The 11,405-nt window shown below is 31.8% G+C and overlaps 2 protein-coding genes across 4 annotated transcripts; one reads left to right on the top strand and one right to left on the bottom strand.

Moving 5' to 3' along the window:
- Nucleotides 1–2,010: 2,010 nt before the first annotated feature.
- LOC122581561 (light-harvesting complex-like protein OHP1, chloroplastic) lies at nt 2,011–3,059 on the top strand. The gene is made up of 3 exons (XM_043753794.1): nt 2,011–2,267; nt 2,587–2,709; nt 2,778–3,059. Exons 1-3 carry the CDS (start codon nt 2,139–2,141, stop codon nt 2,844–2,846), a joined length of 321 nt encoding a protein of 106 aa, XP_043609729.1. The 5' UTR covers nt 2,011–2,138; the 3' UTR covers nt 2,847–3,059.
- Nucleotides 3,060–4,218: 1,159 nt separating this feature from the next.
- Nucleotides 4,219–6,883, bottom strand: LOC122585212 (probable polygalacturonase At3g15720). Of its 3 annotated transcripts, none has more exons than XM_043757321.1 (11): nt 6,740–6,883; nt 6,496–6,576; nt 6,283–6,414; nt 6,057–6,197; nt 5,699–5,851; nt 5,583–5,612; nt 5,299–5,506; nt 5,121–5,202; nt 4,918–5,026; nt 4,620–4,748; nt 4,219–4,516 (listed from the first exon to the last, which is right to left on the bottom strand). In XM_043757321.1, the coding sequence occupies exons 2-11, from the start codon at nt 6,496–6,498 to the stop codon at nt 4,307–4,309; spliced, it is 1,197 nt and encodes a 398-aa protein (XP_043613256.1). In that variant the 5' UTR covers nt 6,499–6,576; nt 6,740–6,883; the 3' UTR covers nt 4,219–4,306. The 3 variants fall into 3 exon arrangements, with proteins under 3 accessions (XP_043613256.1, XP_043613258.1, XP_043613257.1); XM_043757323.1 differs by having other exon boundaries at nt 5,299–5,413; XM_043757322.1 differs by having other exon boundaries at nt 6,496–6,572.
- Nucleotides 6,884–11,405: the final 4,522 nt, after the last annotated feature.

Here is an 11,405-nt window from a genome sequence, read left to right as displayed (position 1 = left end):
GTTGTGCGGTTTTAAAGTTTTTATTATTGAGATTAATAACTAATAAAATTAGTTTAGCTAGCATAAATTTAATGTAATAGATAAATATATGTTAAAAACAAAACAATATGAAAAATATTAAAAAATATAATTAAAATAGGGATATATATATTATTTTGTTTTTATTATCTAATCACAAGAAACGAATTGTGTAGATGTTTTGTTTTTATATTTTTTAAATATTATTTAAGTAACAATTCATTTGTAATTATGGATATAAATATAAATAGTCTTCATTTTTGGTTAGTACGTGATTTAATATAAGATTAGATAATTTTATAATTTATTTCTTAAAATATAGTTAAAATTAACTGGGATTAAAATTTTGTTGCCAAATCTTTTAAAATCTATCTAATTTTATTTATTTATGTTATATATATATATATATTATAAAAACATGGAGATGCCACGTAAGCTAAAATCCTATGTGGCAATGTTTGAACATAGTTTTGGTTTTGAGGAGTGCTTTAGAAAGCTTGGTTAACTACTCTTTTAATATATATATATATATATATATATTAAAAACAAACTTACGGATTTGAGTGCAAAGAATAGTATAACCACAATATTTTAACTCTTTACACTTTTAACACTAAATTTTTATAACATTTTATTTTCTTTTATTTTTACCACAAAATTTTGATTTTTTTTTATTTTCACCACAATACTTTAACTCTTCACACTTTTACCACTAAACTTTTATACTTTTTGATTTTCTTTTATTTTCATCGTTAACTTTTTATTCTTTATATTTTCACCATAATATTTTAACTCTTTTCACTTTTAGCACAAAACTTTATACTTAATTTTTTTTTTTTAATTTCACCACAACACTTTAACTGTTTACACTTTTAGTAGTAAACTTTTATATTTTTCATTTTCATTTCCTTTCACCAAAATACTTTAACTCTTTACACTTTTAACACTAAACTTTTATACTTTTTAATTTTCTTTTATTTTCACTATAAACTTTTTATTTCTTTTTATTTTCACCAAACTAATTTAACTCTTTTCACTTAAACTTTATACCTTTTTATTTTCTTTTATAGTATACTTTTTATTTTTTGTATTCACCACAACACTTTTACTCTTTATACATTTAACACAAAACTTTTATACCTTTTTATTTTCTTTTATTTTTACCACAAACTTTCGATTCTATTTATTTTAACCACAATACTTTAACTATTTACACTTTTAGCACTAAACTTTTATACTTTTTGATTTTTTGTTTATTTTCACCGCAAACTTTTTATTCTTTTTATTTTTCACCACAAAATTTTAGCCTCTTACATTTTTAACACTAAACTTTTAAACTTTTTGATTTTTTTTTATATTCACCATAACATTTTAGCCTTTTAAACTTTTAGCATTAAACTTTTATGCGAACTACTTTCACCTTCACACAAAAAGTTTACTATTTGTTTTTTTAACCGTCGCGTGCAAAGTATAGTAACCTTTTTGTTCTTTTTATTTTCACCACAATATTTTAACCCTTACACTTTTAACACTAAACTTTTATACTTTTTGATTTTCTTATATTTCACAACAACATTTTACCCTCTAACCATTTTAACACTAAACTTTTTATGCGAACTACTTTCACTTTCACACAAAAGTTTTACTGTTCATTTTTTATTTGACAAATGTCAACTTTTGTTTTATTCTTAATCATTTAAATAATACATATTTTCTTAAAAAAGTTTGTGGTTTTTTAATCTCGATCCATAAACGCATACCTATTTGTAACGCATTATCTCATCGTTATCAAAATTTTGTAACTAATATACTCATTTCTATACGTTTTATTATTTCTATTAAAAATTTATTTTAATAGATATGAATAATTCTTTCTATTAAATCGTAACAAATGTGTACTTTGGAGTTTGGATGTCAATGTATAAATATTAAAATGGTTGATCATATTCAATGTGCAGATCAATGTATATAATATTAGAACACATCATCATCTTTCCCTCCAATTGTGAATGAATGGTGGATAAGGCTTGACCAACCAACATCAGATAAAGACCACACACACATTCTCAAACCCAAATTTCAGCCAGAAAAAGAAGCAAGCAAACAGAAATCTTTCAACAATGGCTACACTTTCATCATCTTTCCTACAACAACCAAACCTACTATCTCCCCACTTGTCTAAACCCAACCATATTTCCAAGAAAAGGGCAGTCTCCTTCAAGATTCAAGCTGCCAAACTCCCTGCTGGGGTATAGTACATATACATCTTTAATTTCCTATTATTCTTTTTCCCTCATATATTTACAACATATTGATACTCATGTTTTAGGTTTGCTTATTAAACTGCTTATCGCGTTTTTATATATTAGAAGATAGACCAGTTATAAAAGTATGTTGGATTTCTCGTTTATCCGTTTTATCCAAAATTGTTATATGATTATCAGCTAGCTAGTGAAATAAGCAGTTACAGATGATCAGTTTCACATAGGTTAATGTAATAAAATAATGCCAAATACCTACTTAAATGGATTTAAAGGTCCTTAATCATTTGGGGTAATTTATGTTCAGGTGGAACTACCAAAAGCACAACCAAAGTTTCAATCTCCATTTCTTGGTTTCACAAAAACTGCTGAAATTTGGAACTCTAGAGCTTGCATGATGGGTCTCATTGGCACGTTTATCGTCGAACTGGTTAGTTATCGGTTGATATATAACTGTCTTATTGAGCATGCTTAAACTGATTAAACCTGTTTTTGCAGATACTGAACAAAGGCGTACTTGAAATGATTGGAGTAGAGATTGGAAAAGGCCTTGATATCCCCCTTTGAGAAAATATGTATATTTGTTAAAATTTCCAACTATTTCCTGTGATTAGCTTTATTAGATCAAGAGTCTGTAACAGTTTATGTATGTTATTCATAACTGTTATTTGGAGTGGCATCGCCGAAATTCCTTGAATGTTTTGTAGTAAGCAACATTATCAACTCCACTTATTCCAACTTGGTTTGTAATGAATAATGATATCAGTACACTTTTATGTCTCCCTGCTGAAGATCCGTGTATATTAAAAGTAAGTGTTAATGCCCTGAAATGTGATCTCCCTATTGTTCCTCCCCAAGGTAAAATAACATAATTCAATTTAGATAAATCAAATGAGAAATTTTCAAGTTATATGTAGGCATACATATACCGTTTTGATTCGTAATCCATGTATGGATTCTGTGACGTTACGGTTCTGTACCATTTCTTGTTCCACTGTTGCACATACACCATCTTTCCCAAGGCTTCCGATACTGAATAGAAAAATCTATGGAGTGACTTTTAGTTCATATAAGAATGATGATCAGGATCTAAAGATCAACTCTAGGTATCTCATGCCATGACCAGGTCTAATTATGAATACCTTAGTTACATTGATATCAAAGGTGCCACCATTAATAGCTGAACAATCACTGCCCGTTGAAATGCCATGGTGGTTGTAAGATGCTTAAGCCTTTGCTTTTCAGAAAAAAAAAAGCAATCATTTTCTCGTATACCAGTTTGAATATTAAATTCATGGATAACTTATACATGAGCAAGCAGTGATGTTGATTCCATCAGTGTTCGGATTGTCTCCAGGTGATAAAGACTGAATATTTCTGATATCTACATCCTTGCAATTGACTATGCTGATATGAAGATTTGGGCTGTTATTATGTGTAGTGCCACTGACCCAAAGGCCCGTTACAAACCCCATGCATAACATCCTAAATGATTATGAACTTGAGTTTACATTGTTTTCACTTCTTATATGATCACCTCATTGGTTTTCTTTTGTACCTTCTTTCAGTTCAACATATTCTACCCCGGACTGGCTGATGTCCTTAAGAGTATGATTTGCCTAGTGCGGCCAGAAGAAGTTTCTCTATTCCTCGGTTCTGTTCTGTTAAGTTTTTTACTTTTTCTTGTTTTACATGAGTTGGTGTACTGCTAACATTGAAACCCATAAGATACTGTGGATAATTTTTATATGTAAATCTAAATAGCAATATACGTCAGAACCTCGCCCCATTGTAATTAGGTTGGGCCAACAATTTTGTAGTGCTGGTCCGTGGGTTGTTAGGTAAACTCTTTAGTTCAGTTGAGATTGAAATGGAGGGTCAGCTTACTTTGGGAGTTTGGGTTAACACATGAATACCATTTTTGCCGAAAACTTTAAAATTCATATTAACTAAAATTTAAATTCAATTTATTACTACAAATTAACATATCAAAAATCACAAATGAAGGGTGGCTACATAAAATGAATCTAAATACAAGTAATATTAGGCGTAGTATCAACAAAATTTCCTTCGACGTTTACACAATAAGCAATACTGTCACCTGTGATTTGAACATTTTTTGTCACAATATCAGTACATGTAAATGCATCGCTGCAATTAAAAATAACCGCTTGCGTTGTTGCTGATGACCCGTATATGTTTATATACTGCACGTCACTCACGTGTAGTGCTGATTCCTAATCCAAATACAGAAGAATAAAAATAAAGTAGTTATGAATATAATATACTGTATATCCTTTACAGAGATGAGGAATCTGCAGATTGTTGTTATTGACTAACCATTGGTACAGTGGAATTATCATCATTTGTAGATCGTGTGATGTAATGTTGATCTATTACTATTGGATTTAGAACATCCACGAGATAAATGTCTTGAAATACGATCGCCTTAGCATACCCCGTTCCATCCTAACAACATGATTCACGCTTGTTTAGTCATTAGTTAATTAGTACTTGTTTGCTTATATATTACACTGCCTTTCATTGGGAGTATGTTATTAAAGTTTATGTGTTTTAACTGTTAAAGCCAAAGTTGATTAGCCTTATAGAAGTATCATGAAGTTATATTTAGCTTTACCGGTACTGTCTTGATTCGAAGTCCCGTTACTGTTCCTGTGATGTTACAGTTTTGTATATGCACATTTTCGACTGTATCATATTCACTGTTTTCCCCAAGGCTTCCGATACTGCATATACACATCCATAAATATTTATTGGTTTCATTTTCTTACTGGTGATGACCTAAGAGATCCAAATAAGCATCATCTTTCATATGTTTACCTTATGCCATGACCAGGTCCACACAACACACGTGTCACATTCATATCGCTAACGCCACCATTAATAGCCACACAATCATCACCTATATATTCAAGTGTACATGTACTGCAACAATTGAAGATTGAAACTTACAAGAAATGTGTTAATATGAAGTAACAAGCATATATAAATGGCATACCGGTTTGAATATTTGAGTCGTGGATAGTAATCTGTGATGAAGCACTGATGTCGATCCCATCAGTATTTGGACTGTCCTCGGGTGCTATTATATGAAGGTGTCCGATATCCACATCCTGGCAATTAGTGATGCTAATATGAAGAAATGGGCTGTTTATATGTTTTGTGCCATTCAGCCGAAGGCCCTTGCATGAATGAAAATGTAATGCCTAAAAAATTCACAGTACTTGTATATTAGGTAATTTTCGCAGCGTTGACATCCATCTGTAAAATATAGAATCTTACCGATGGTCGCTGACAAGTATCAGTTGTCTCCTGTAACAAAAAAAGTAAGAATAAGTCTAAATCTTTTACAGTTATATTCAATATTTAACACTTAAGCTTGATTATATAAATGTAACCTGTACTCTCCACCAGACTGAACCCTGGCCATCAATTTGGCCAGGTCCATCAATAGTGAGTCCTTGCACTGATGTGAAATATAGCCAAAAGCGATTCTCTGCACAATCTTTCCATCCATCAAGTGTATCAGGTGCAGTGATGCTGCCCAAAAGCTATCCATCAAAACAAATATGCCGTAAATTATAATAACTATGACATCATGGATTAATAATTGTTCTTTCTTAGTATATATAACTGATCATGCGTTTGAGTCTCCTTCTATTTTGCTCTGAGGGTACGTATGGGCTTAATTAACTTGTTATGCAAATCCATACCCATATTAATAATTTTTTTGTTATAATTAAACCAAATGCCAACCTTGATATTTACAGCAGGGGCCACGCATGATGAACCGTCAAACACCACAGGGCTTAATAAAAACGTCATGTTTGGGGGTATGATCATTGTCGGGTATTCTGAAGTATCTCCACATAAATCAGCCCATGCTTGAACAAAAGCCTACAAACATGAACATACATGATAAGGAAACAGTAAAGTAACTCGTAATTAGTGAGTAGTTCCTTTTGACTAAATGATGGTTTACTGGGGAGTCATCTGTCATCCCGTCGCCATATGCACCATAAGTTGTTACATCAAAATCGGTTGCAGTTGCAGCCCTTGGGCTCAATGCAATGCACCAAAAGCTCAAAAATACTAGCCGCATCATCAAGAAACCCTGCAATGAGAATGAGTACTATCAGAACATGAGGTAAGTGTATCTACTAATTAATTAACATGTGTGGGTCATTTATCGTACCATCTATTCGTTACACGTACACAAAGTGATTGAATTGAAGCTGGTTTCTGCTGCGGTAACTGATTTGTGCTCCAATCCTGCCTTCAGTTCAAACAAAAATTGTGAGAATGTATGCAGTCAGATATTATATATATGTCAACAGTTATGTTATGTTAGATATCATAGTATAAACAATAAGTGCCAAACAAAGTTCAAACATATATATTGTGAGAGGGATTGTTGTATAAAGAGATCATAGATTAACCTGTCAACTTAGAAGCTTTACAAATGTGCAGCCTATCAGCATTTGTAACATATATCTCTTTGAAGAGTTTTTTTTGGAATGGCATCTCTTTAAAGAGTTGATTACCACATGTTATGCCACAATAAAGGCAACCATTACCGTTCAAAAAATATAAAGGCAACCCATCTTGCAAAATATATTAAAACACATTTAAGATCGACTTTACTATTTCAGTTTTATATATGTAATGTGTGTTTCAAACGTCAAAATATGTGAACATGATCATGTATTTAAGGTAAAACACTCAAAACAGATTTTCGATACCAAGCAACTTTTATATTAATTTGAGTATTACTACTTTTGGTGCCAAACTACCACTTTATTTGTCTTTATTATATTTATCAACTTATTACAATAATTCTATCACTTTATTTGTGCGGTTAACAACCTATATACCAAGCTGAGGAGTAGCCCGTTCCCACTCTCTTTTTTCGTGCAGAACGCCATCAGAACGCCCGGTCTTGGTCCCGGGGGCGTTCCACCTTCTTATTTTTCGTGCCCCTTCGCATTTGTAACGCGAGGCTCCAGCGTTTGTTTTTGTCATTTTGCCTGCGCAACATTTGGATGTATGTGGCATGTGGGACTTCTGAGTACCTCGAAAAAGTAGAAAAACATATTTCATTTTTTTTTCCATTAAACCATGTATATATACCATTTACAAATTAATAAATAATAAAAGGAATGCCCCTGGGAATAGGGGAATGCCCCTTAGACTATTTGTAAAGGTTAGGTGAAAAGGATGAAAGTGAAATGATATGTCAAATGACTTGAAAGTGAAAGCTTTAAATTAAGTTAATAGGTGAAACTTATAGGTGAAGATGGAGTTGACTAAGCATTTCACCAAGTGAATGTCTGCCACTTTTTTGTTTTTTTCATAACCATTGGTTGCAATGTGGGGCTAATAGGAAATATATATTATAAAATGTATTATGTTTTTAAATAAATAAAGATGGGGTCCAAATGAAAGGTGAATGGTTAAGGGAAAAAAAGAAGGTGAAAGATATAAGATGGTGAAACTGACGTGACATGAAAAAGTGTAGATGAAGAAAGTGAATAATTACGAATGGTCTTATGATTAGTAGTGGACACTTGTCAAGCAAGGAGTGGAAGAAGGACATTCCCTTAACTCTTTACTCCTCTTAGTCTAAATAGATTTCTCATTTATGCGATCGTATTAGCAAGTCTTTTCCTTCTCGAAGTCTTCAAGAGCCCGCTATTGGATACATAAAACATATAAAGTGAAAACAATCTTAATAGGGTAAAAAAGACAAATGTAAGCTAGATTTGTAGCAATAACTTTACATCCATAAAAGCACAAAAAAAAATCATTGATTTGTAGATTAAGTTCTTTAAAGAAGTTTGCCTAACACCAAATATCTTTAATTCACATTTAAAATTGTGTTAAAAATTCACATTTATAAGTGTGACAAAATTTAAAAAATTATATATATTTTTTTACAATTATAAATGTATAAATAAAATGTTCATACTTAAAAAATCTCGCTTCCTACATTTGTATGAGCAGATTATTAGGGGGTTTCGAGAGTCATGAGTTTCATTACAGGAATCCGTGATTCGAGCTCCGTATATATTGCCCAATTGGATGTCACTATGGTGTCTCGAATGTTAACTAACTATTAACTCGTTATTCAAAAAAAGTGTGAACAAATGTCCAACATTTTTTCACACTTAAAAGTGTGAGAGTTAATTTTTCACTCAATTTGTTCACACTTTCTCTTGTGTGAGGAAATTTAGTGTTACAATTAATTCTACACTTTAAAGTGTGCACAATTATATATATACTATTTCACACTTGAAAATTAAATGTTAATTTTTTGTTTTTATATATATAAGTGTTAAAAGATTTTATTTTTTTTAAACGACACAAAGTGTTAAAAGATTTGATTTTTAAAATTTATTCACAAAATTTATTCACACTTTTAAATGTGAATTGTTTTCACTCATTTATAATTATAAACAAACTAACAATTTTTTTCAAGTGCGAAGAGATTAATGATGATATGTCTATTGTAGTGTCTCATTATTTATATTATCCAAAAAGATTGAGTTGTTTCTTTTTACTTAAATGTACGTGACATTACTGAGATATTTATTTATTACTACTATTTTTTTTTGTCACACTCAAAATGTTTACTGTGTACACATCACCAACAAAGCACGTTGTTAACGATGGTTTTTATGCATATTATCTATATATCAATTATATCCAACCTGGTATTGTCCAAATTGAAAATGATACGTTTATTTGGCTATATTAATTAAGTTGTCCCATGTTGAAATAAAGACTCATCAAAAGATATAATCAACTTGCCATTCCAAAAGAGAAAAAGAAGAAAGATTTAACCAATGTAATAGCTGGTTGAATTTAATAAAACACTGTTTACTACTAATATACCGGTACCACTAACAATAACAACAGAAGGCTGGTCCCGGCCCCATCTATTCGATGCCATTCATCTTCTTTAATTTCCAGTATTTTCATTTCTATCTAGTGAGTAATTGGCAACTTGGTCAAGCCAATGATTGTTTGCCACGTATTGATACTTTAATTTAAGCTAAAGGTACAACTTGTTACTGCCAGAAAAATCCAGAGTAAATAGACCCACCCATTTTCCTTAAAGTTAATGACACAAATCGTCCCTGTGGTTTACTTAAATAGTCACCTTTCATCCTTTAAAATCAAAAACCTCAAGGATAATCCTTTATAGAAGAATAAGGTTCACATTTGGTCATTTGATTATTTGACCGTCAACTTCTATCTGTTAAACCCATCACGTGCCTCTCACGTGAGGGGTATTCTAGTCATTTCCACTCTAAAGGGCGATACGTGACTATTTAGGTAAACCACAGGGACGAATTATGTCATTAACTCTTTACAAAAACCTGATATTTTTTTCATCTTTTTGTTTTATTTACTTAAAGCCTAGATATTCTAAAATTAAATACATATATACACATACATAAACACATTAATACATATATCTTTATTTGAAGATCAATCTATCCAATTTCATTCATCCATTCAAATGAAATGGTTGCCATTAATTAAAGGAAGAGAACACAACAAAAAAAATGAATGAAGATGCGGATACCACCATTTTCCCGCCAACCACCACTGGGCTTTTTCAGGCCATCAGACTGTCGAATCTTTCAGGATATCTGCTATATATATCTAAATGGTGACGACGGAGATGGGGAGGCCGACGTTATGGTGATCGGATTTTATAGATTTAGGTATAGATCTGGATATAAATATTGATCTAGGGTAGGGTGTGGTGGTCGGTTTTTGGTGGTGTGGTGATTAGCGGTGGCGGTAGTGTGGGTCTGATATGGTAGGTAGTTTTTCGATAGGGTGATGGAGGTGTGGGGTAGGTGTTGTTGATGTTGATGTGCGGCGTGAGATTTTCCGGTGAGGTAGCCGGAGACTCCAAAAACAGTTTCAGAAAAAGGTACAAACTGTAACTTAGAGAGAGAGAGAGAGAGAGAGAATGATAGAAAAAGAGGGTGACAAAATGAGATATATGAAAAATTTAGAGATATATGTATAGATTTAAACTTAAGAAAGAGATAAAGGGTGACAGATGTATAGATATTTTTATGTATATGTATAAGAAGATGTGTTATAAAGGTTTAAAGGGATTCTGAAAAAAAAGAGGATGATTTTTTTAAAATATTAAAAGAATTAATTACACCTTTTAATTTTTGTAAAGAGTTATTGACATATATCGTCCCTGTGGTTTACCTAAATAGTCACCTATCGACCTTTAGAGTGGAAATGACTAAACGTGGGAGGCACGTGAGGGGTTTAACAGAGAGAACTTGACGGTCAAATAATCAAAGGACCAAACGTGAACCTTATCCTCCTATAAAGGACTGTCTTTGAGGTTACGAAAGGTGACTATTTAGGTAAACCACAGGGACGATTTGTGTCATTAACTCTTTTCCTTGTAGCTAAAAATTATATAAAAGTAAAGTAACTGCTCAGTGCCGCCTTCTGCGGGTTTTGAGCCCCAATACCTCGACGGTGTATGGGGGAGGTTAAGATGTAGACAGACCTTACCTCTACCTAAGTAGAGAGACTGCTTCCAATTTCTACCTAAATGGTAGAAAAGGCCCTCCAACCTTTGCATGGGATGAGGATCGAACCCATGACCTCTGTCTCCAGAGGCAAGGATGTTTACCACTAATCCCACCATGCTGCTTTTATATAACTAAAAATTATATATACAACGTATAACAACCCTAGCCACATCCCTTTCTAAAATACGATTTAGGAATATTTATTTGTCAAAGATCAAAGAAACACATGTTTCTAAAAACAACGCTACATGTTGATTAAAGACGTGTCAAATAACATTAAATCAATTAGATTAGATATTTTATCTAGGGTAGGGATAACGTGAGAACCACATATATGGGGAGAGAGAACCGTGAGAACCATTAGTTTTCCTCCTTCTTTCTTCTTTTTTTTTGTGTTTTTTTATTTTTTTAATTTTTGTTTTTCACTTTTTTCAACTTTTTTTTGTTTTTTATTTTTTTTTAACAAAAACCAATTCCAAAAAAAATAAAATAAATAAATAATTTTTTTTTTTTGTAAAAAATCATA

Source organism: Erigeron canadensis, chromosome 1 (assembly GCF_010389155.1).
Source record: "Erigeron canadensis isolate Cc75 chromosome 1, C_canadensis_v1, whole genome shotgun sequence".
Taxonomy (NCBI): Eukaryota; Viridiplantae; Streptophyta; class Magnoliopsida; order Asterales; family Asteraceae; genus Erigeron; species Erigeron canadensis.
Note: the sequence above shows the minus strand (reverse complement) of the source record. Positions and strands in the feature narration are given on the sequence as shown.

Bases quoted from the DNA above. Each gene is read 5' to 3' on its own strand.
- LOC122585212 (XM_043757321.1), bottom strand. The intron at 5,852-6,056 runs GTTGGCATTTGG...TTTGATGGATAG, and splicing joins CCCCTGCTGTAAATATCAAG to CTTTTGGGCAGCATCACTGC. The intron at 5,507-5,582 runs GTAAGATTCTAT...TGAATTTTTTAG, and splicing joins ATACTTGTCAGCGACCATCG to GCATTACATTTTCATTCATG.
- LOC122581561 (XM_043753794.1), top strand. From the start codon at position 2,139: ATGGCTACACTTTCATCATCTTTCCTACAACAACCAAACCTACTATCT. The intron at 2,268-2,586 runs GTATAGTACATA...ATTTATGTTCAG, and splicing joins CTGCCAAACTCCCTGCTGGG to GTGGAACTACCAAAAGCACA. The intron at 2,710-2,777 runs GTTAGTTATCGG...CTGTTTTTGCAG, and splicing joins GCACGTTTATCGTCGAACTG to ATACTGAACAAAGGCGTACT.